The sequence below is a fragment of the Salvia hispanica genome, chromosome 6 (genome assembly GCF_029641045.1).
Source record: "Salvia hispanica isolate PSC_SH4W2 chromosome 6, Shi_PSC_v1, whole genome shotgun sequence".
In the NCBI taxonomy this organism is placed as follows: domain Eukaryota; kingdom Viridiplantae; phylum Streptophyta; class Magnoliopsida; order Lamiales; family Lamiaceae; genus Salvia; species Salvia hispanica.
Genome location: NC_142697.1, coordinates 14,305,559 through 14,330,158, shown reverse-complemented (window position 1 = coordinate 14,330,158; position 24,600 = coordinate 14,305,559). Strand labels below are relative to the sequence as shown.

The following is a 24,600-nucleotide window of genomic DNA, read 5'->3' as shown; positions in this document are numbered from 1 at the left end:
CTCTCTCGGCTTCATCTTCTCCAAAACCCTAAAATTAACACAAAAACTGAAAAAAAAACATTGAAACCATGGCTTGGGCCGCGGCTCTCGGCCCCTGCAGTGGCGAGCCGAGTCGCGTGCCCAAGGGCCTCGGCCTGGCCGAGAGCTCGGCCCTCTCTCGTGCACCCCCTGGGCCTCGTCCACCTTGCACCTCGGTAGTGGGGGGTCGCGCCTGGGCCGAATCCGGGCCAAGGACCGCGGCCCTCCCACTGTGGATACTCTAAATGAAGTAGTCACTCTTATTGTGAGCACAGGATTTAAAAAATGTAAGAATAGTGTGTCGGAAAAGTTATTGGAATATGAGACCCGCTTTTTATATTAGTTTAATACTCCATTCGTCCCACTTTAAGAGTCTCGGTTGAGTTCGACACGAGTTTTAAGAAATGCAAAGGAAAGTTGGTGAAAAAAGATAGTGGAATGTGAGTCCTATTTTTTTATATTAGTTTTATAATAAAATGTGAGTGGAAAAATGTTAGTGGAATGTGGGGCCTAATGCCATTTATGAAATATTTCAACCGTGACTCCTAAAGTGGGACACCCAAAAATGGTAAACCGGGACTTTTAAAGTGGGACGGAGTGAGTAATAAAATGTGAGTGAAGTAAGTGGAATGTGGGAACTACTTTCCATTTATGATAAAAATAAAATATGACTCTTATTATAAAACGAAATAACATGCAAAACATGTATCGTGGGACGGAGATAGTAGGATAATACCGATGTAGTCAATTTAGAAATAAGAGTTTGGAAAATTGAAACGAGGACAAAAAAATGTGAGCAGCCATAATTAGTAATTATATGACCTCACTTACCTAACATAATGCTGCTCATATTTTTGTAAACGAAAAACTTAGGTATACCAATTAAGCATTTATAGAGGTAACCAATAACCACAAAATAACTAAACTCTGTCCACATAAAAATAGTTGTTCAATTAATTATTACGTCCACCAAAATTTATCCTGTCTCTTAAAATTTGTCCCATTTTTTTATTTTCATTCGTCTCTCAAAATTTGTCCTATTTCACTTTTATCATTTTTTATAGTGAATCCCGCGATCCTCTAATTTTTTCAATTCAATTTTCACTACGTTTTTTAAAATCTATGCCTTGTGAAAGTGGGACAATTTTTTTTGGAACGAAGAGGTGAGATGTTTAGGAATGAAGAGGTGAGATGTTTGTGTTTCTCTCTCCTGTGCGAACGAGTCTCTATCAGCATCCATCACGTGACCAACTTTTTGATCGACAGAGCAACGGCAGCAGACCAAACCCCAAAGTGAAAACTCCCCTTAAATTTTCAATTCACTCAATAATGCTGCTGCTGCTGCCTGCCTGCCTCGGTCCCTCCCTCTGTCCTTTGCCAGATTCTTTTCTCTCTCCTACACCTCACACACTGACAGCGACACACCACATAAACAATCCATTCATTTTCTATTATATTTATGAGTACAATTACAATCCACTTTTTTAATTCACGTAGTACAAGCAAATATCCTCAGCCACTAGTACCTATGTCACTGTTCCAATTATAATATACACGTTGCCCACTGCTCCCCAGATTATTACGAGTATATATTAATCTTGTTAATCTTGTTTATTAGAGAGAGTTAGGTTGAGTTCTTGAACTCCAAGTTACAAATATAAAGCGGGGTTGTGAAGAGATAGACCCAAAACAGGAGGGGCCATATTTCTCCTTGCAGCTCCAGTCTTTCTTGTTAACACAGTCAAACTTACAGAGGGATAGAAAGAGATAGTAGGAATCTTGATATTTTGAGAGAGAGAGAGAGAGAGGGGTCAGTCTGTTGCTGTGTGTGTGTTTTTGTGTGGTAGGGTGGATATAAAAGAGAGAGGCATGCAGCAGCACCTGATGCAGATGCAGCCCATGATGGCAGCCTACTATCCCAGCAACGTCACAACTGATCATATTCAACAGGTTTCCCCCCCTTCCCCCTCTCTTCTCTTCTCTTCTCTTCTCTTCTTCCCCACCTCCTTCTCTTTCTCTATCTCTGCTCTTATCCTGCTCTTTCTCTTTCACTTTTGTCTGCCTCAATACCTGCTTTCTTCTTGCATTTCTGCCAACTTTTCTGCTCACAAATCTTCAGATCAACGAGTTTTGCACATTATATACATACATGTTCCTCTCTTTTTTCGGTTGCCGATTAGTTTAATGTTTTTCATTTTATAAACTCTGCGTCTCTTAAATTAAATGCCTCCTTTTTCCCATTTATTTGGTGATTTGGTGTTGGTGGTGTAAAAGGAGGACTTTCTGCTCTTCCCTTTTCACACTGATATGGATGTTTCAGAACCTTTACAAAGACCCCTTTTTTATTTATGTCTCTCATTAATCTATTCTTCATTTTGAGATTCTTCCACTATATCTATTTGTTTAAAATTGCAATCTTTGTGGGGTTAATTGGCTATTTCTCTTCGTCTGTTGTTGTATATACATATTGGTTCACTAGAATATATGCGCATCCTTTGGGAGTTGGGGATTTTTAATTTTGCTTATTTAGGGTTTCTCACTTTTGATCAAATGAATACCCTTTTTGTCCCTCTCTCTCACTTCTATGTTCTCTACTTCCATGTCTTTCAATATTTTGATTTCTTTGTAGTATCTGGATGAGAACAAATCGCTGATTCTGAAGATTGTGGAGAGCCAAAACTCGGGAAAGCTTAGTGAGTGTGCGGAGTAAGTATGTTTTGGTTGAAAAGTTGATGATTTAGGTTTGTACTAGTAAACTTAGAGTTGTTGATTTGGTGTTGCCTGCAGGAACCAAGCGAGACTTCAAAGAAACTTGATGTATCTCGCCGCCATTGCTGATTCACAGCCCCAACCGCCAACCATGCATTCTCAGGTATAGTAGTATTATTAACTAATTAAGTTTCTAACTAACCAACTGCTTTGGCTTTGTATACTGACAAGAATAGTTGCAGTATGCGGGGGGCGGCGGGATGATGCAGGCGGGCAGCGCGCACTACCTGCAGCAGGCTCAGCAGCAGTCCCTCATGGCAGCGCGCTCCTCTATGCTGTACGGATCCCAGCCGTATCCGTCGCTGCAGCAGCAGGCCCTGCACAACCAGCTCGGTATGAGCTCCGGGGGCCTCATGCTGCAGGGCGAGCCTCACAGCGCCGCTGCCAGCTCGGGCCTCGGATTCCCGGACTTTGTGCGCGGGGGCAGCAGCGACGGGAGGGGTATGGGCAAGCAGGATATGGGGAGCGAGGGCCGCGGCGACGGAGGCGAGACGCTCTACTTAAAAAGCTCCGAAGATGGGAATTGAGGTTAAAAGGTAAGCGGGGAAGGGAAGAGTTGCTTCTTGTCAACTTGTAATCTAATTAGCGGAACAAACTTTTATTTGGTATCGGAATCACCAGGATCTTATCTAGACTACTTATGCTACTTATCATATAATGTATATTTCTAGTTTTAATTTTTTTCTTTGGCATGCTCTTTTATGTTTTGCTTCTTATTCGTTTTGCTTGCAAACATCGTCCCTATTCTTAGTTACGTTATGAATTTGCTCCATTTCTTGTGAGTTGAAATTCTATGTATGTTCATGAATCGTATGATTGATTATTTAAAAATCTTGCATAGGACCAATCTGGATTTGAAATTTTAGTTGTAGTTTTAATTAGTTCAGTTTTAGTGTCAAGTGTCATTTACCAATTACTATGTGCTAACAAAATGCTAGGTGATCACTGAATCATTTCATTAAGTTAATGCTCAAGGTATCAAACAACATAAATGAGCAAATTTTCTTGACTTTTACCAATTATGTGTTGCTTTATATAGATATATGATTTTTATGCTTATAGTATTAGGTTTATATTTGATAGTTTGGCTGCCTTTTTTCTCACTCATTATTGGCATTTGAATTATTATTTCGAATAAAAAATAAAAATTGAACTTTAAATGATTTAACACACAGTGCAACATTCATTTTTAAATAAAGGGATATTGACCTTTAATATTACAAAATTTTCAAAAAGTTAGATTTTTCCCACGAACTTTAAAATTGACAAATAATATCACGAATTTTACCTCGAGTTTATTTTTTTCCACGAATGAAAAAAATCATGTTATTTTAATAAATTGAAAAACAATTTTGGAGGGTGTGCTTCAAGGAAAACTTTTTTAAAAGATTGAAAAACTTGAAACTCTCAAAATTGTTGTCGAGAAATTATGAAAAAAATTCGTATCATAATATTATTTGTGGGAATTTTTTCATTCGTGGGAAAAAACAAACCTGGGGTAAGTTCGTGATATTATTTGCAAATTTTAAAGTTTGTGGGAAAAATCTAACTTTTTGAAAGTTTTGTGATATTAGATGCCAATATTTCTAAAATAAATTATTACTCCTCCTGTCCACTTAAGATGACACGTTTTTCTTTTTAGTTTGTCCCAACTAAGAAGACACATTTCCTTTTTTGGAAATTTTCTCTCTCTAGTTAATACACTCAATCACTTTTTTCCACCCTTATTAAAATATCCATATTTTTTTCTCTCTCTATTTTAATATTTCCATCAACATTTTCTCTTTCCAATTAAACACATTAACCAATAACTCCTAAAATCCCATGCCGGCTCAGGAATGTTTCATCTTAGCTGGGACGGAGGGAGTAGAAAGTTTAATGACCAATTTGATAAATTCTCGTAGTTTAATATTTTATGATAGTATTAATCAATAAGAGGTATCGACCAACTACATAACGGACATCGATTTGCATGTCATGTGATACGAGTATATCTGCGGAATCTTCCCTGCGAACGAATCAATATCTTCTCTGCGATCTCTCGCAGTTATCTCCCTATACGAGTTTACTCGTATCATGATTTAGTTTTTGAAATTGCAATTTACATTCAACATTTATAACATGTTTAGAGGTTTAAAGTACACATGCAGTACTATCTCTTAATCGCGTTTTGGATGATTTATAAAAGTCCCCAGCAACTTACAAAAATTTCAATTCATTTCGTAACAAAATTGCCACATGAAACAAAATACAAAAATACATATGTTATGGTTGGGAAAAAGAAAAGAAAAGTAAAGAAAGATTGTGAAAAATTACGATAGTCGAGAAAGGAAATAGAAATGGGAAAGGGTGCGTTTTTTGTAAGCCACAAATTTCCAAGGAAGAGCTTAAGATCCGAAGTTGCAGGAGCAATGCCATGCAAAAGCTATGGAGACACTTACAGAATACTCGCATTTGCATGCTTCCTTTTCCTATCAGAAGAAACGCGGCGTATTCTTCAACCCAACACATGCACACCTTTCCAGACAGATGATGAGAAGGCCACTCAGAAATTACAAATTTAAGATCTAGAAATGGTACGTTTTGTGTTCAATTTCTGAGAATAGATTGCTGTACAACGTATTCATCTAGTTTAATCGAGATGAGAATTAAGGAACCCCTATAGATAGATCGACTCTTTATTGAATACATCTTTAATTTATAGAGAGAGGTCTTTCCGTATGTGATGACTGATTTTTAGTAAGATCGATTTAGGCTTAATACTATGATTTGCCTTTTCGAAATCTCAGCTTCTAGCAATTACAACACTTAGTGGCAAGTAATCCTCCTCTCATCATGTTACCTAGTTTCTGCTACTTAATATGTTTTCTATTGGATCGATATTAACTGTGACGAGGATGCTGTTTGAGAAGGTTCAGATTGAAGAAAGTATTACTCCTATTGTGGATTGTGGTCAACTGTTTTTAAAAAGAAATTTGGTCCATATGTACGAGCTTGAGTTTGAGCTTTAAACTTGAAACTTAACTAAACTAAAGCTCACTGCTGCCCTTGCTCATGAACCTCAAATAACACGGATTCTCGAATAGTTCCATTAAAAAGATAACTTCCTTGAATGATTACATATCCTTTTCTACCATGAATAATTTTTTTAATTAAAGTCATAAAAGGGCTGGCTTGCTCAAGTGCCCTTAGCAGATGTTATAATGGGATATAGTAACATATTATTGGTTGCTGGCTTCTCAAATTCAAAAGGTCCGATAAACTATGGATTTTGTCTGAAACATTGTCACTTTATCGCATTGCATGCACCTAAATCTCTAACAAAAATGTTATCCTCCGAGTGACGAGACTTATTTGATGTTTTCTCTTCTTTTTCACTTAATGTGAAATGATTTTCTCCATTTGTGCCAAACTTGATCTCTGAACAAATCCACCAACGAATTGCAATTAGAGATTCTCCAGCAATGTGAAGGATCAATAGTCATATATATGAGCGTTGATATGACTAACCACTGTAAGTTGAAATGTTAGAATACTCAGCAACTTAAGTTAAACATTTTGTTTTATCAGTAAACTTATAATTGCTTTTGAAGAGATAATTAGAGTGACTAGGTCAGATGTATAAGATCACTGTTTTCTAGTTCAAGCAGTCTCATCTACCCAGATAACCAAACTGATGATGTCAAATTAAGGCAACTCAGTTATTAATAGTACTATAATTCTCTTCTCTAGAGGAATGTACATGTTACTTTTAGAATATAGGCTTGGTTAATCTTGTCATATACTCGAGATCTATTTTTTATGTACTAAATTTGTTGAAATTACAAGATCTTATCATTATTTAAGAATGTAACTTATCACCAGCAACGTTGAACTTCTAACAGGGTACTCCAGTGAACATAATTGTTGGATCCCATGTCTGGGCTGAAGACCCTGCAGTGGCTTGGATTGATGGGCAGGTTACCAAAATCAATGGCCAAGAAGCTGTGATCCAAAGGAGTGATGGGAAGGAGGTATGTTTTGGATACTTGGTTTACTATTTTTTATATGCTTATGTATCCTTCTATGATTAGTAAACGGTGCAGTATATAGAAGAAATCATATACCGCCACAAGTCATTGCAGGACGTACAAAATTCATCTCCCATTATGATCTTCATCACATTTTTATTCTAGACTTGTTATAACAATTCCTCATCGATCTTGCTATTAGATTTGCATCTTGCCTTCAACCTTGGTCACATTAGCTTGTTTTTTATAACATGCGAACTCTTAGTTAAACTGTTGGCATTACTTGTAACTTTCAGTATGCTACTTTAATCCCTGCCACCTCATGTGGTGCATGCTTTATTCTTGAATAAGGCAAGTGTAACATTTAGAGTCCTTTGTTGAATTTGTAGTTATGTAATCAGTTCATTTCTATATATGGATAGAACTATGACTTTGCTTGCTAGTGGTGCTTGTTACAGAAAACAATTTAGGAAGTAACAGCTGAATATACATTTGATAGTTGGACTTTACTGTTGCTGTTGTATATTTAGTCTTGTTCTATCTATTCACATAAGGTTCACAACCCTGCACCTCATGCACATGTACTTTGTTGCTGGATTACAATAGAACTCTGTAGTTAGCTTATTTTTCATATCCACGAAGTATGGTGATATGAAATTTAATATATAGTCCAGTTTCAATAACAGACTCATTGATAGGGACTTTCCTTGTTTTTTTACAGGTTGTTGCCAAGTTATCGAAACTTTATCCTAAAGATACAGAAGCTCCTCCTGCAGGTGTTGATGACATGACAAAGCTATCTTACCTGCATGAGCCTGGAGTGCTGGCCAATCTGAGAAAGAGATATGAACTCAATGAAATTTATGTATGCTTCCTCGGTTATCCAAGCTATTGATAATCATATCACTTTTCCCCGATTTGGTCTAATCATTGGTAATTGTATGTGCAGACATACACTGGAAATATTCTGATTGCTATAAATCCTTTCCAAAAATTGGCTCATTTGTATAATTCACACATGATGCAACAATACAAGGGAGCTCCTCTCGGAGATCTCAGCCCTCATGTCTTTGCAATTGCTGATGTTGCATACAGGTTAAATTTATCAAACTTTGTCAACAGATGAAGCACAATTATGAAAATGTATCAAATAAACTACATAATGATATTTTTACTGGAAACAGGGCCATGATAAATGAAGGGAAGAGCAACTCTATTCTGGTTAGTGGTGAAAGTGGAGCGGGTAAAACTGAGACCACAAAAATGCTTATGAGGTATCTAGCCTATTTAGGAGGCCGCGCAGTTACAGAAGGACGCACTGTTGAACAACAAGTCCTTGAAGTATGATACACGATAAATCTATTTAGTGATAGTAGTTAAAATTGGTGTTAGACTGTTAGCAAAGTCACTTTTGGCTTGCTATATTTTGTCACTGGAGCAAACAAATGCAGCATAATTAACTCTAGGCTTACTATCATGTGAATGCAGTCGAACCCTGTTCTTGAAGCATTTGGCAATGCTAAAACTGTTAGAAATAACAATTCCAGGTGAAACCCTTTTTACACTTTTGCACTTGTGGATTTCCTATTCATCTCCTAATGAAAGTACTGAAATTTTACATAATCAATAATGAAGTCAAGTGCCTTATGTCATATGTTGTTTACACACTGTAGCCGATTTGGTAAATTTGTGGAGATTCAGTTTGACAAGCATGGGAGAATATCTGGAGCAGCTATCAGAACCTACCTTCTTGAAAGATCTCGAGTTTGCCAAGTTTCTGATCCTGAGCGCAACTATCATTGCTTTTACCTCTTATGTGCAGCACCAAAAGAGGTATTCTAGTTCTTTGTTACTGCTTAATGCTTTTGGTAATGCTTTCCTTCACCATAATTGAAAAGAAGTTCTTATACTTGCTGCAAATGCATTCCCTTCCAGGAAATTGACAAGTACAAGTTAGATAATCCTAAATCATATCACTATCTTAACCAATCAAAATGCTATGAGCTGGTTGGTGTAAGTGATGCCAGTGAGTATCTTGAGACTAGACGAGCAATGGATATTGTTGGAATAAGTAAATTGGAGCAGGTATATCCTATGTTGTTTATGTCCATAACCTCCAGTGAAATACTATAAGTATCTATCATCTCACTCACTCACGCATTAATTCCCCTTCTCACGGTCTTAGGAAGCAATATTCAGGGTAGTTGCTGCCATTCTTCACATCGGTAATATTGAATTTGGAAAGGGAAAAGAAGTCGACTCATCAATCCCTAAAGATGACAAAGCCAAGTTTCACCTGAAAACAACTGCTGAACTTCTAATGTATGTTAGCCTCTAATTTTCATGTTAATCCTCCCATACTGCATTCTAGATGGTCAGATGGTGAAAATTTTTACTACTCTGTCTTAGGTGTGACCCTCTTGCATTGGAAGATGCACTTTGTAAACGTGTGATGATCACTCCTGAAGAAGTTATCAAGAGAAGCCTTGATCCTCTTAGTGCTACATTTAGCAGGGATGGATTAGCTAAGACGTTATATTCTAGACTGTTTGACTGGTATTCAGCTCTTTGCTTGTCAATTTTTCTAATAGATTATAGAGATCTAAAATGAAGTTAATAAAATGCTAAAAATATTTCTAATTTATGGTGATTCATGTGTAGGCTGGTGAATAAGATCAATAACTCAATTGGGCAAGATAAAAACTCAAAATATCTGATTGGGGTCCTTGACATTTATGGTTTCGAGAGCTTCAAACACAACAGGTAGGAACTTTATCTGATTTAGTACTGGTTCCCCACTTCCCCTATGTTGACCACCATAATAACCCAGCAGTGCTGTAGTTCTCGTGGTGGGAAATGCTCTACCACTGATTTCTTATAACAAAAGCATATTATACTATGCAGTTTTGAACAGTTCTGCATCAACTTTACAAATGAGAAGCTGCAGCAACATTTTAATCAGGTTATATTGATATCAGCTGGTTGTATAGCTATCTCCCATTATATGCTTGCTAAGTCTGCTCTACTTGCAGCATGTCTTTAAAATGGAACAAGAAGAATACACGAAGGAGGAGATTGATTGGAGCTACATTGAGTTTGTCGACAACCAAGATGTGTTAGATCTAATTGAAAAGGTACTTCCCAGTGAGATAGGTGTGCACAACATTGAAATGCTAATCTGCTAAAGAGAATTTTGTTAAATTTTCCATATTAATATTTAATGTCATTGGCAACTTGTTTTCCGAAGAACTTCACCTTCTCTTCTTCTTTTATGCATATCGTGTCCAGTTCGCACACTTACTTTCTATAATACTTAGTCGGTCCTTGAAAAGTATGAACTTTCTAATTTTGTACAGTTAAAAAACACATTACCCCTTACACATTATTTTAGTTACAACTTATACCATTACACTACACTACTAGTGATGTGGAGCCCACTCTCTACTGACACTAGCTTACACTACCCTTTATCTATCTCTTACTTTATCAATTATATATTAAAACCCGTGCCGAACCGAATCTTCATACTTTTCAGTGACGGAGGGAGTATTAATTTTATGATGCATACACTACCCTTGATCTTATCTTCCTTAAGAAGCATACTTATAAGCATAAGGCCTACGATCTTCATCTTATGATGTATGCATTTCATCTTTGATTTTGTATTTAACCAGAACTAAGACTAATTGTTTTGCAGAAACCTGGTGGCATTATTGCTCTCCTCGATGAAGCTTGGTAATGCTTTTTAGTTATCCTGCATTTCTTTTTTCTCCGTCATTATTTTGAGAATATATTCCTCTCACATTATTTTCCTAGTAAGCCCTAGATTTAGTTCTTTCTCAATTTGGTTTCATTTATTTCTTGGAACAACTTGTAGGCCTATGAATAATTATACATTCCATTTTCTAATATAATATCTTTACTTTTTGCAGTATGTTCCCAAAATCAACTCATGAGACATTCTGTAATAAGCTCTATCAGACTTTTAAAGTTCATAAGCGCTTCATCAAGCCAAAATTATCACGTACCGATTTTACTGTTGGGCATTATGCTGGGGAGGCATGTTATGTTACACTCGCTCTTTAACTCATTGTGCTTAAAAGCCAAGGCTTTTAATTCCGACATCATATAATTTTCAGGTTCAATACCAGTCTGACCATTTCTTGGACAAAAATAAGGACTATGTTGTACCTGAACATCAAGATCTTTTAGGTGCTTCCAAATGTCCTTTTGTAGCAGGGCTTTTCCCTCCAATAGCTGAAGAGAGCTCAAAATCTGCGAAGTTTTCTTCTATTGGTTCCCGTTTTAAGGTTAAGGCGCTCATGATTAATTCCAGATGGAATTTTACTTTTATGTGTGTGCACCAACACATAAAAAAGATAGTAGTACAATTTTGTTTAAGATATATATCTATCATCGTTATTCTCTGGGAAAATGAGACATACGAAAACTATTTTTTTTTTAAAATTCATTATCTCCTCATGCAGTTGCAACTACAACAATTGATGGAGACTCTAAGTGCTACTGAACCTCACTACGTTAGATGTGTAAAGCCAAATAATCTTCTTAAACCAGCTATATTTGAGAATCAGAACATTCTGCAGCAGCTACGTTGCGGTGTAAGTTATTTCGATATTTTATTCTCTTCTGGTCTTATCCTTCCCATTGGCTGCATTAGAACAATCTGGTTTTAGGTTTGTTATTTGTTTGATCACAAACTATTGATTCAGGGTGTTTTAGAAGCAATCAGGATAAGTTGTGCTGGATATCCGACACGCCGTCCTTTTTTTGAATTCTTGAACAGATTCGGGCTTCTTGCAACTGAAGCTTTGCAAGGCAGGTATAGCTTGATGAATTCGAGGCTCTAATCTGTACTCAGTTACATACTTAAACAAACAGCTCATTTACTGTCGTTTTATTGCTGATACAAGAAAAGCTATATACACCCTTATTATCTATCCTGGTGCTGAATTGTTGTTATATATAATAGCTTGTTTTCTTGGAAGAATCATATTGTAAAAGCAAAGTTCTTTCTTATGCACAGTTATGACGAAAAATTGGCATGCAAGAAGATTTTGGAAAAGAAAGGGATAAAAGGTTTCCAGGTATAAGGATAATTTTTTACATAAAATAATCCTTGTACTAGTACTACTGTTTGAGTGTAATGGTTCCTCTGTGTGTGTGTGTATCTATCTCTCACCCAATTAAAGTAAACCACTAAATGTGTTTCCCTCACCTTACAAACATTTAAAAAAAAAGTGTGCATTAATGTTTCTGTGGCATAGAGAGGTTTCTTCTATTGCACTGTGAAGTCCAGAATATCCTTGAAAACCATCATCTCTTGAGCTCCCCTCCGCTTCATTACCTCTGCACTACTCTCCCATCTCCCTCTGTGGTCAGCCTTCCTTCAATTTGCTTACCCCTCATTTCTCTGCTTCATTCATGCATTTCTACTCCATCCTTGCCATGGTCTTGGAGTCTAAAATGGAAAAACTGATGGTTACACCAGGATAGAATGAATTGATTAATTAAGAAACAAAGAGAGCCACATTTTTTTATTAAGACCTGCTACTCGTGTTTCTAAAATATTATTCACTTAAAACATGGTCAATAAATTTGAACAAATTAATTTAGAAACAAGTACTGGTTGTTAGAATGTCCATAAAACTAAACTCAATTCCCCCTCCCATTGTATTAAACACCATTAAACCATTTTTACCTTCACGAACCTACTGCCTGTCTATATACGCTAACTGACACCCCTTGGAATATTACACACCCAATATCAGCTCTACTTCATGGTAATTTCATGCATTGTGTACTTCTTTTAATGGTACAGAGGGAATCTTAACTCAATATCTTTTAATCACTATACAGGTAGGAAAAACAAAGGTCTTCCTAAGAGCAGGTCAAATGGCTGAGCTGGATGCTCGTCGAACAGAAGTTCTTAGTTCTGCAGCAAAAATTATACAACAGCGTAGACGGACACATATTGCTCGTAAACGATTCATAGCTATGAGAGAGGCTTCCATACAGCTGCAATCATTTTGCAGAGGTGACACCTAGAACTTTAGAGCTTTTGATAAGTATTATGCAGTGTGGTAAAAATCTGTTTAAATTACTTTGTATTTTTTAGAGATGTGCATTTGGTGTTTTGCAACTGTGTCGCCCCTCCCTTTTTTCTAGTCAAGTCACTAGTTTGTCTGCTATGGAATTTTTATGCTGTTCTACTCTTTCAGGCAGATTAGCATGCCACCGTTTCGGGAGCATGAAAACAGAAGCAGCTGCATTGAAAGTTCAACGGAACACACTCAAATTCCTAGCTAGAAAAGCTTATAACACACTCCAGAGATCTGTTCTTGTTATACAAACAGGTTTACGTAGCATGGACGCACATAAAAAATTTAGATATATGAAGCGAACTAAAGCCGCGACTATTATTCAGGTACCAACTTATTTTTATGTCACAGAAAATTTTGGCGTGTCCTATGAAACCTTCAGCTTGCGGCTTATATTTTTTAGACTCAATGCCGGAGGCATAGAGCTTCATCTTACTATAAAAAGCTAAAGACGGGAGCCATAGTTGCACAATGTCAATGGAGAGGAAGAGTAGCCAAAAGAGAACTGCGGAAGCTTAAAATGGTAGGCGTTAATAGCATATTAATATTGAAATAGTAATTCTCCTCTAACTTGTATATCTGAAGCATGATATATTGTTGAAACTGCCTTCATTGTCAATCGAAAACTGATTTTAAAGTTAATATCAGCATTAAGGCTTTCATATTTATCAGAAGAACATCTCATACACAGTCCCGTAATTTTGTCCTTGGGCATAAGAAAAATGTTTTTAATATTATTCTGTAAGTTATGACTGGTATGGCAAATATGATTTTGGTTATATGATATATTGTTTCTTTCCAACTTATAGAACACTTCTTGCAATCCTCTGCAGGCTGCAAGGGATACAGGTGCACTCAAAGAGGCTAAAGATAAACTAGAAAAACAGTTAGAGGACCTCACGTGGCGTTTACAGCTTGAAAAACGATTGAAGGTATGCTATTTTCTTGTGCAAGTGATTGCCTTCTGGATGTGTGTGTATATATAGCATCCATTGCGTGACAACTGAAAGAAGCAAACAACGAATACAGCTTGAAAATTGATCGATGGTGTGTATGTTTGCTTTCATATCATTCATTCATCATGCAGGTTGACTTGGAAGAGGCAAAAAATCAAGAGATAGCAAAGTTGCAGAGTTCTATGGAAGAAATGCAGAAGAAAGTTGATGAAGCGAATGCTCTAGTTATCAAGGAACGGGAAGCTTCCAAAAAGGCAATTGAAGAAGCACCTCCTGTTATCAAGGAAACCCCAGTTTATGTTGAAGATACTGAGAAAATTGAATCTTTAAAGGGTGAACTTGACAACATAAAGGTGAGACACTGGTATGTTAATGTATAAGTCATATTTACATGCAGAGTTGATTTCATATCCTTCAAGTTTTTTGTTTGGGATCTACCTGCCATAGCATGCATGTGTATTTTCCAGATCATAGCAATTTATTCTTGCCATTTGCTTAAGTCTCCATCCGAGACCTCTAATAATACATGTAACATCACTCTATTAGAAGCTCCATTTAATCTCACAAACATCTTGATCAGGCTTATGTGCTAAATAACGGAAAATACGGAAAATGAATTACTGAACCGTATATGTACACTTAGACTTCTAGTCAATACTAGTCTCTGGTATATGAGTATCTGCTCGAACTAGTTACCTGTGAATGATCTGCTTACACAGGGATTCTGCCACTTTTAATGGATCAAGGAATTAATCTAATTCAAAGGTCATACTGAATGCATCCTTTTCCAAACTGAGTTAGGATATGCTGGAAAAGCAGCTAAAGATTCAATAGTCTTCTCCCACGGGCTCAAAATATTTATGGTTAAACTATTTTCTTGGCAGGTTTCTTTGCAACATGAACAGGAAAGTTCTGAAGAATTGCGAAAGAACTATGCTTTGGAAAAGGAATCTAGTGAGGAGAGGCGTGCAAAATTAGAGGAGGCAGAAAAGAAAATTCAACAATTACAGGAATCATTGAAAGGGTAATCAAATGACAAAGAAGTGTTTCCCATTTGTGCTTACATTAGAAGAGCATATTTCATCTTTATTCGCTATTATAATCTATAATTACTCCCTACGGTTTAAAGCTAGAAATAGTCCATTAAACTGGTTATATGGAAAAACAGTGAATTATCTTGGAATAGTATTAGCCGGGGGGAGTGGAATGAGGCATTCACTATTGGATCATGGACAAGATCAGCTTTATTTGGATATTCCATGAGCTTTATATGTTCTCTTCCCACTAAATAATAAGGTAATTTACCAGATTTACAATGTGGAATAATCTATCCACCCTTACCATCATCCTCCACTTTTCTGCACGCCCTTGGCTAGCTTATCTTCTGTTGCTTCTCCTAATTTATTTTCAAACCATTGCAATGGACTGAACCCTCTTCTGTTGTTTGCATCATCTATCCATCTGTCTCTACATTTTCCTCAAAAGCTGTCTTTTGTTTTATGTAAATGTCACCATGAACGAATCAACAATGACTAGTTATGATCATGACTTTCAGAATTTTTTATTTCCTATTGAGCCGTTGGCATGGCCAACAGTATTCTTCGAGGGGTAGTGCAATCTAAATTGCTCCTTCTAGAAAGAAATAGGACAGTAATGGCTACCGGCGTAGCAACCATTTATAGTATCATTTGCAAATATGACAAATGCTGAAAGCTAAACAAACTTCTCTCTCGCAGGGTGGAAGAGAAGCTGAATAATGTGGAGTCAGAAAATAAAGTTCTTCGTCAACAGGCTGTGACTATGGCGCCAAATAAATTTCTCTCTGGACGCACTAGATCAATCATGCAGGTATATGCACGACTCCCTTGTGGTTTGATGGAGACCTTTTGACTATGCAGATATATGAAAGCTAATGGCATTTGCAAATCACAGAGGACTGATAGTAGCCATGGGTTTGGGGATATCAAGCTCCATGTGGTAATCAATGTTCTTCCATTAAATGTTATTTCCTTGAAAATGCTACCTTTTTAACTATGCCTTTAACTTTCATGCAATTCAAATTGTATTAGGAGGCACACAGCCCCCGTAGCCCAACATCTTTTGAAGCTGATGACAGACCTCAGAAATCACTTAATGAGAAGCAACAGGAAAATCAGGAGCTGCTCATTCGCTGTATATCCCAGCCCTTGGGCTTTTCTGGAAACAGGCCGATAGCAGCATGTATCATCTACAAGTGTCTTCTACAGTGGAGGTCATTTGAAGTTGAGCGGACAAGTGTGTTTGACCGTATCATCCAGACAATAGGTCATGCTATTGAGGTTTAATCATTCCATCCTTGTGTATACTAACCATATGACTGATATTTCTTGGTTCAACCATTTCCAATTTTCCACTTATAATCTGCATACTGGCCGTCACCTAAGTGTTTTGAACAATTAGGGAACTGGTAGAGATCAATTCTTGAGAGTTTCCATGTGGGATGTGGAGATCTCTATCCCTACTTTTCGTTTTGATAGTTATCTCGTGTTTTCCTTAATTGAAAAATTTATGTGGGGCTACACTAAAAAGGGATGGAGCTAAAAGATTTGTTCTTGTGGAAGAATTATGTAATTGAATTAGTACATATGCTGGAATTAAGATCCTGTGGACTCGCGTTTTTCATTCTTTCAGCATTATTTTCCTGGGATTCATGATTGGTTATTGTTACTTCTGTTATCAGTGATCAAGTGAGATTTTTTCTTTCTATTGCCTTTAATACCTTTCACTATATCACAATTCTTAAACATGCTGCTTTCTCCATTTTCAGAAAATCCAGGAAAACAATGATATGTTGTCCTATTGGTTATCAAATGCTTCTACCCTACTATTTCTCCTCCAGCGTACACTGAAAGCAAGTGGTGCAGCTGGAATGGCTCCTCTACGTCGTCGGTCATCCACAGCTACTTTATTTGGCAGGATGTCAACGTCAAATGTATGGATTCCTTTCCCTTTCTGATTATATTGAAAGGGTGGACAACTTTTATCTGTCTCTTCTTTCAGAGCTTCCGAGGAACTCCGCCAGGAGTAAATCTTCCTGGCCTACCTGGTGGAGTAGATACCTTACGCCAGGTGGAAGCCAAATATCCTGCTTTGTTGTTCAAGCAGCAACTTACAGCATATGTTGAGAAAATCTATGGAATGATACGAGATAATCTAAAGAAGGAGATATCTCCATTGCTTGGTTTATGTATTCAGGTACTGAAATTGATCATGTACCTACTCCAAAATAAGCCAATGCAGTCCTTTTCTAATCACATTCTACACGTTGCACGTGTCCATTAACAGGCACCAAGAACTTCTAGAGCGAGCATAGTTAAGGGGTCATCTCGTTCAGTTCCAAACACAGCAGCCCAGCAAGCTTTGATTGCTCACTGGCAGGGAATAGTGAGCAGCCTCGGGAACTTTTTGAACACTTTGAAAGAGAATCATGTCAGTAAAGACTTTTTCTCCTATAAACCATCTTTCTTGTTTAATCTGGATGATTCTTGGATTTTATTTTTATGGTCAAACTCAGCTGGTTTTGCAGGTGCCAATCTTTAAAATTTTGTTTGATATTTAGTTTATCTGAAATCCACCTGTTTGTTGTCAATATATTCCTTTTACCAGTTTTACCAGTTGTCAATATATTCCTTCTGCATCCTGTCAGGTACCACCTATGTTAGTCCGCAAGGTGTTCACACAGATATTTTCTTTTATCAATGTTCAACTATTCAACAGGTTTACTATATGTTTGCTTTTCTCTTTCAAGATCTTGAGTGTTCTCATTAAATTTAAATGTCATCCATTAAACTGTTCATGACTGCAGTCTTCTATTAAGACGAGAATGTTGCTCATTTAGCAATGGGGAATATGTTAAAGCTGGACTTGCTGAATTAGAGCAGTGGTGTAGCACGGCAACTGAAAAGGTCCGTCCAAGTATCTTCTAGTTTTTCTTTCAGCCTAGCAAATCCTAAGAGATTAATATCTTTAGACATAATGCAGTATGCAGGTGTAGCTTGGGATGAGCTCAAACATATTAGACAGGCCATTGGATTTCTGGTAATGTATTTAGTGTTGTTCCAGATCTGATAAGCATTATTAACTTTCCCTCAGACACCATATAAAATTAATTTTGAAACTCCAGGTTGTACACCTAAAACCGAAGAAAACATTGGATGAGATAAGTCATGAACTTTGCCCAGTGAGTAGAATGTTGCATGCTGAAACTCAATGAGAGTTTCATAGTACATTCATTACTTTTGAACATATTCTTCCTATCAATGAACAGGTGCTGAGCATTCAACAATTGTACCGGATCAGTACGATGTATTGGGATGACAAGTATGGCACACATAGCGTGTCTTCAGAAGTAAGTTTTTTTAAAACCAAATTAGGTTCAACTCCACCGTGCAGAGAGAGGGACTATGTAAACGTGCATCTTGGTTGCATTAATCAAAAAACATTTTTTTTGTACTTCAATTAGGTTATATCCAATATGAGAGTGTTGATGACGGAAGATTCAAATAATGCAGTAAGCAGTTCGTTTTTGTTGGATGACGATTCCAGGTTAGCATCTACTATCTGGTATTCTGCATATACTTCAATGAATATAATAAGATCAAAAACATATTTAACTGACCTGAGATGTAAAACTTCAAAAGATGTCTTGAGGTTTTTGATTCAAAAGGTGGCATGAGATTAAAACCGGAGAGAAGAAGTTTTACGTATAGACTTTTGGCATTTGTAATATACTTTAAAGGGAGAATGGAAAAGAATAAAGAACTATGGAGAGATTGAATAACCGTAGACATTGTAGCTTGAATAAATTGAAACAAAGAACATTCTTCTTCTCTCTTCTATCAATAGAGTATTTACGTCCATACATACCAGCCTTTTACTTGTATTTATGCTCTTTTATGTGGAATTTGTGGGGGAATTTAAGAGCAAGAATATGTTAGTTCTCAATGAATGTATATAGATATATATATAGAGATGTACTAGTATAACAACTAATTTTAAAGTTACAACGTACATCCAATCTGGTGCAGCCGCGTGGCAAAAAAATGCAATATTGTAAAACTAAAATGCAATATATATTTGTAGAAGCTGTAAATGAATTTCGGCAGATTGCATTTTTGTTATATGCAGATTGCATTTTTTATTGTTAAGTTTTGCATTTTAGATATTGACTGTTTAATTTGCATTTTATATATGGACGGATTGCATTTATATATGTGAAAATGCAAAACTTAACAATATAAAATGCAATTTATGTGAAAATGCAAAACTCAATACTATAAAATGCAATTTACCTACGACTAAAATGCAATCTGCGGAAATGCATATACAACTAGATTGCATTTGTGTTTAAAATATTGCATGTTTTGTGCCACGTGACAGCACCAGATTGGATGTACGTTGTGACTCTAAATAAGGGGGCACCCTAGTGCGCCCCTATATATATATATAAAAATTCTAAAATCCATGGTTCGACTCTTCTAATCTGACTCGGGATAGAACCGACAAAGAAAAGGCAAGTAGATAAACTGAAACCTAAATCCTAATATCTATGACTCAGGCAAGATATTAAAAGATATGCTCTATTCTCTTTTGTGTTTTCAGCAGTATCTTATCTTCTTTACTAAATATGGCAACTTTTGATGAAATTGATGGTGAATTGCAGCATACCTTTCTCCGTGGATGAAATATCAAAGTCAATGGATGAGATAGACATCGCTGACATTGATCCTCCTCCTCTAATGGGTGAGAACTCCGGATTCGGCTTTCTGCTACCACGCATTCGTGAGTAGGATGCTAAACAATATAAATTCTTTGTTTAAAGATGTCTGAATTCCAATTATAATTGTAATTTAGTGTTGGAGTAAGTCTGGCTTATGACAAGTACGATACATCCCCCTCCCCTAGTAAGAGTTAGTCCAGGGAAAAGCTGTATAACTGTTGAGGTTATAGGTGATCATGTTATATTTTGTTTTTTTAGTACGTCCCACTATATGTTTTGTAATACACCATCCACGGATTTTATTCGGTTTAACTTAATTTAATCCGTTATATTTTCTCCATGTACAGTTTTTATTTGTAAGAGAGAAAAAGCTGTTTACTGCCTAGGAGATTAGTTTGCCAAATATTTATGATATATGTTGCCATTTCTTTTCTTTTTTATAAGATTAAATTGCTCATAAAGTCATAAATTTTCAAAATAGTTTGGTTTTTTTCGTGAATTTTAAGTGTTTGGGAAAAGTCATGAACTTTATGGGATTGTGTAAATTTCCTATCCGACCTAATCTGATAGATTTCCGACGCAAACTTATCCTACATGGCGAGACTTGACATGGCAAAACTATACTAATTCTGATTGTTTCTCTTCTATCTTTGCAATCTTTGAAGATATACCACGAACATACAAGTAGCAAAAATGAAAATATACAAATCAAATTCAGTATAAAAGTAGTATTAATTCCACAATTCGAATTGAATCCTAAATTTGTCATTTGACAAGTCACGCCTCCGGCGCACCACATAAGATAAGTTTGTGTCGGAAATCTATTGGGTCGGATGAGAAACTTATATAATCCAATAAAGTTTATAACTTTTCATGCAACATTTAAAGTTCACGAGAAAAACCAAACTATTTTAAAAGTTTATGACTTCACATGTAATATGCTCTTTTTATAAAGAGTAAAGGTCAAAACTGGTCCTAAACATATGACCATTTTATGATTTTGGTCCTATACTATTTATCTTTTGAATTTTTGCATCCTGAACATTTCAACTCGGATCACAGGTCCTACACTAACAATTCCGTCAATTTTTAAACGGTTTTAACCCGATTTTAACCGATTTTGATGGTTTTAACGGTCCCATTCGGGTTAAAATCGTTTAAAAATCGGTTAAAATTGGGTTAAAACCGTTTAACAATTGACGGAATTATTAATGTTGGACCAATTGTGATCCGAGATATTCAGGATGCAAAAATTCAAAAGATAAAGTATAGGACCAAAATCATAAAATGAAGATATGTTCAAAATTAGTTTTAGCCTTTACTCTTTTATAAAATACACATGTATACTACTAGTTAAAATATTTTCAATAAATATACTACTATAAATTATGGCATTAAGTGTTGCACTAGTTTTATAAAACTCAGTTCTCAAATTTTATACTCCCTCCGTCCCAAGGAAGATGACCCCTTCCTTGGGCGGCACGAGATTTTATGCAATTAATTTTTGTGTGTTAAGAGGAGAGAGTAAAGTAAGAGAGAAGGATAAAGTAGAGATAAATGTGTTTCCATTTTAAGTAATGGATCATCTTGGTTGGGACAAACTAAAAAGGACAATGAGTCACCTTCAATTGGACGGAGGGAGTAGTTTTAAAGACGGAAACTACAGATTGGGATACGAGGTTTTTGTGTGTTTGGTGAAATACTTTTCTTTTTGTGAAGCAGAGAAGCTATGTTTGTGAAAACTGCGAAGATTGGATTGAAGTTTTTGTGCGTAGGGAAAAGGTCCCTGTCAGTTTTAGGCAGAGAAAGTGTGGGTTCCAAAGATGGGGAGCTGAGAGTTTTCATCGTCGCTGGGGAGGTTTCTGGCGACATTATTGCGTCTCGTTTTATGAATTCTTTAAGAAAGCTTTCCCCTTTTCCCGTTCGTTTCACAGGCGTTGGAGGGTAAGAAATTACTCTGATTTGGTTCACCCAAATAATCTAAAGCTGATTTGATTAAAGCATTAGAATACCTTTAGATTGATGATGTCGCAGCAAGGGTTGGATACCTTGTTTCCCATGGAGGATATTGCTGTCATGGGCATTTGGGAATTATTGCCGCATCTCACCAAGTTTAGGGTAATTCTAACTGCACCAATCCCAACTCTGAAATTTCCAATGCTTTTTACTTTAATGGGGTATTGCCGCTTGATATCACGAAACTTTTCAAATGTTTGTTTTTTCACACGAACTTTAAACATGTCATTTAATATTAGTTGTTGCATTTTTATCACTGGCGAAAAAATCTGAGTACATTCTCTTACCATCATAGCATGTCAGATATGGTTATCACTGAAAAATGATAGTTATATGATTACAAAGTCCCCCCAGAATGCCGGTGGTAAAAATGCAACAACTATATAAGTTTGTAATATAATATGCCAAGTTCATGCGAAAAATCAAATTTTTGGAAAGTTTTGTGATATTAGGCGCCAATACTCCCTACTTTAATTAGTAGTACTCACTAATGTTTAATTCCAGCTCAGGCTAAACCAGACGGTTGAATCAGCGCTAGCTTTTCAGCCACATGTTGTGCTCACAGTTGACTCCAAGGGCTTTTCCTTCCGCTTTCTCAAGCATTTGCGAGGTGATTTTGCTATAACTGCCCTTGCCTTTTTTCAAAGGATGTCTTATTTAAATAAAAATGTGTAGGAACATGGGAAAAATGCTTTTTGCAGCTAGATATGGTCCACAAGGACTTGCTACTCCTCAACACTTTCACTATGTAGCTCCATCATTTTGGGCGTGGAGAGGAGGTGAATCGAGACTTAAAGGACTTGTGGGGTTTGTCGATCATTTGTTCTGTATCCTTCCGTTTGAGGCACAAATCTGTAGATCATATGGACTCCCTGCTACATTTGTCGGCCATCCAGCACTAGAAGATGTTTTCGACCTCAAGGTGAACTCTCTTGTTTGATGCTCAACCGTTGATGGCCATTCATGACCATCGATGCTCGTTTTCTTCCCTGTTCCATTTTAACAAAATGAGAAACCGACTAAAAATGCTCCCTTATCCATTTTCGAGTCTGACTGATGGCCTCATGGTGCTCTAATTCGGAACAAAAGGATGGTTTACTTCAAATTTGTAGATTTTTCCTGTCTCTTTTTGTTCTAGTTTAATGTTTTTCTTCGCAGAATGACAATTACATGGACAGGGAGTGGAAGGTTCAAGGTGATGGCGAGGAATTTAGAAAGAAATATGGGGTGCCCTCAGGTACATTAAACTAATTTAATCTCTAGGTATTATACCTACATTGGTTGGTTGTCTTCTTTTGTTTAAATAATATATAGTTAGCTTTACAGATTGTTAGTTATTACATAAGGTAGAGAATCAGTAGTCAATCTTGAAGTGAGTCGATCTGTGTAAAAATTGATAAAAACATAAGGGAGTGGCAGTGGTTATGTGTTCATATAAGTTGCAAACTGATCATTTACTTTTGTTATTAAGGATCAAAAATCATTTCTGTGCTGCCCGGAAGCCGATTGCAAGAGGTCACCCGCATGCTTCCAATATATGCACGCACTTTGGAACTAATCAAGGATTCCTTCTCGGAGCTGACAGTAGTAATCCATGTGGCACCTAATAAGCATGTGCAAGAGTATATAAGTGACACTGTTCACAAGTGGCCTGTACCTGTTGTATTGGTTCCGGGTGGATCGACATGCATGAAGTACAATGCATTCAGTGTAAGTGTTCACAGTATTCTCTCTGCATGCTTGATAATGAAAGGTCTCTTCTTCATGTCAAGAAGACCAAATTGATTAAGCATGGTTGTAAATTCATTTGTTAGGTGGCGACACTTTTCCGATATAGTTTCACCATTTATTTGCTCGCTGCTGACGTAGCTTCAGAAATGATTTTCTGAATTTGCTTTCCTTATTGCACTTTGCTAGCTGTACCATCTCGCCCCCTAGTATATCATACATTTAGTATTGGATTCACTCTGAATACTTGTAACTGACTTCAAAATTTGCACAGGCAAGTCAGATAGCACTATGCACGTCTGGGACCGTGGCAGTGGAAATGCAGCTTGCTCGTTTACCTTGTGTTGTTGCATATCGAGCACATATCCTGACTGAATGGTTCATACGATATAAAGCTAAAGTACCTTACATCTCACTTCCAAATATTGTCCTAGATTCACCTATAATCCCTGAAACTCTTTTTGAAGCGTGCACTCCTCCACAGTTAGCTCCAGTGCTCCTGTAAGTCCCACTTCCTCTAACATTTTACTCGTTTTCGTGGTTTTATCCTTTTTCTCGTTAGGGCGTGTTCTATTTGACGGAAAAGTATGGAATACGTATATTTTCACGCTTTTAATATATTCTCTAAGATAGATAGGTCCCCAGGTAAGATGGGCAGAGTACCTCTAGATTGAACTTACATTTCGATATGTTGTGTGAAGTGAGTAGTGCTTAAACAGTTGTAACGCAGGGAGTTGATGCACGATGAGAGCCTTCGCCAACAACAGATTACTGCTGCCAATAAGTTTCTGAGTTTGCTGGATCCTCAACAAAAAGTAGATGCACACTCGATATGTAATCCGTCTTTTGAGTACACACCAAGTGTAGTGGCTGCATCAGCAGTATTAAGATCTACGGTGGGCACTTCAGGTTAGAGATTTTTCCTTCACGGTGATATGCCCGAATAATTTCCTACTGAGTTTCTTACATGATGTGATTGTTTTGAATACTATGAAAATTCTGGGGAAAATCTTGTCAGATATGGTAGAAAACAATGTTCAATATTTTGCTATTAAAATCATCCATTTCTTCTGGCTATTAAAATTTTCAAATTTTGTTGGCAAACTACTAGCTCAAAGTTTAAAATCTCAGCCTGGTGCGTAGATGCCGATCTCTACAGACGCTTTCTCGAATCGCCCTCCCTGATTTCTCGATGCCTCTCCATGCCCACTTCATGGAGAAAATCG

General features: G+C 36.8%; 3 protein-coding genes across 4 annotated transcripts; all 3 read left to right on the top strand.

Moving 5' to 3' along the window:
- The first annotated feature begins 1,577 nt into the window (after positions 1-1,577).
- AN3 (SSXT family protein) lies at positions 1,578-3,479 on the top strand. Its single transcript, XM_048102743.2, has 4 exons — positions 1,578-1,968; positions 2,648-2,724; positions 2,806-2,890; positions 2,970-3,479. Exons 1-4 carry the CDS (start codon positions 1,888-1,890, stop codon positions 3,312-3,314), a joined length of 588 nt encoding a protein of 195 aa, XP_047958700.1. The 5' UTR covers positions 1,578-1,887; the 3' UTR covers positions 3,315-3,479.
- Positions 3,480-5,080: 1,601 nt separating this feature from the next.
- LOC125205732 (myosin-11-like) lies at positions 5,081-19,970 on the top strand. The gene is made up of 38 exons (XM_048104820.2): positions 5,081-5,363; positions 6,672-6,800; positions 7,519-7,662; positions 7,747-7,892; positions 7,982-8,138; positions 8,286-8,344; positions 8,471-8,630; positions 8,733-8,882; positions 8,983-9,119; positions 9,207-9,353; positions 9,459-9,560; positions 9,702-9,759; positions 9,830-9,931; positions 10,495-10,532; positions 10,730-10,856; positions 10,937-11,107; positions 11,285-11,416; positions 11,528-11,637; positions 11,842-11,902; positions 12,675-12,852; positions 13,037-13,242; positions 13,320-13,439; positions 13,750-13,848; positions 14,004-14,225; positions 14,757-14,896; positions 15,609-15,720; positions 15,805-15,849; positions 15,942-16,190; positions 16,679-16,843; positions 16,912-17,106; positions 17,197-17,340; positions 17,558-17,628; positions 17,717-17,816; positions 17,893-17,949; positions 18,035-18,091; positions 18,179-18,259; positions 18,374-18,456; positions 19,574-19,970. The coding sequence occupies exons 1-38, from the start codon at positions 5,361-5,363 to the stop codon at positions 19,698-19,700; spliced, it is 4,584 nt and encodes a 1,527-aa protein (XP_047960777.1). The 5' UTR covers positions 5,081-5,360; the 3' UTR covers positions 19,701-19,970.
- A 1,329-nt stretch (positions 19,971-21,299) lies between these two features.
- Positions 21,300-24,431, top strand: LPXB (lipid-A-disaccharide synthase B). Of its 2 annotated transcripts, none has more exons than XM_048101420.2 (8): positions 21,300-21,574; positions 21,649-21,748; positions 22,151-22,256; positions 22,348-22,568; positions 22,805-22,883; positions 23,118-23,356; positions 23,649-23,875; positions 24,094-24,246. In XM_048101420.2, the coding sequence occupies exons 1-8, from the start codon at positions 21,360-21,362 to the stop codon at positions 24,110-24,112; spliced, it is 1,206 nt and encodes a 401-aa protein (XP_047957377.1). In that variant the 5' UTR covers positions 21,300-21,359; the 3' UTR covers positions 24,113-24,246. The 2 variants fall into 2 exon arrangements, with proteins under 2 accessions (XP_047957377.1, XP_047957375.2); XM_048101418.2 differs by having other exon boundaries at positions 21,301-21,574; positions 24,105-24,431.
- The last annotated feature ends 169 nt before the right edge of the window (positions 24,432-24,600 follow it).

Excerpts from the sequence above, each read along its gene's own strand:
- LPXB (XM_048101418.2), top strand. The coding sequence starts at position 21,360 with ATGTTTGTGAAAACTGCGAAGATTGGATTGAAGTTTTTGTGCGTAGGG. Across the intron at positions 21,575-21,648 it reads CGTTTCACAGGCGTTGGAGG|ATTGATGATGTCGCAGCAAG; the intron begins GTAAGAAATTAC and ends GAATACCTTTAG. Across the intron at positions 23,876-24,104 it reads CAGTTAGCTCCAGTGCTCCT|GGAGTTGATGCACGATGAGA; the intron begins GTAAGTCCCACT and ends GTTGTAACGCAG.
- AN3 (XM_048102743.2), top strand. The coding sequence starts at position 1,888 with ATGCAGCAGCACCTGATGCAGATGCAGCCCATGATGGCAGCCTACTAT. Across the intron at positions 1,969-2,647 it reads CAACTGATCATATTCAACAG|TATCTGGATGAGAACAAATC; the intron begins GTTTCCCCCCCT and ends ATTTCTTTGTAG. Across the intron at positions 2,725-2,805 it reads AAGCTTAGTGAGTGTGCGGA|GAACCAAGCGAGACTTCAAA; the intron begins GTAAGTATGTTT and ends TGTTGCCTGCAG.
- LOC125205732 (XM_048104820.2), top strand. Across the intron at positions 9,760-9,829 it reads TGCAGCAACATTTTAATCAG|CATGTCTTTAAAATGGAACA; the intron begins GTTATATTGATA and ends CTCTACTTGCAG. Across the intron at positions 18,092-18,178 it reads TAAGTCATGAACTTTGCCCA|GTGCTGAGCATTCAACAATT; the intron begins GTGAGTAGAATG and ends ATCAATGAACAG.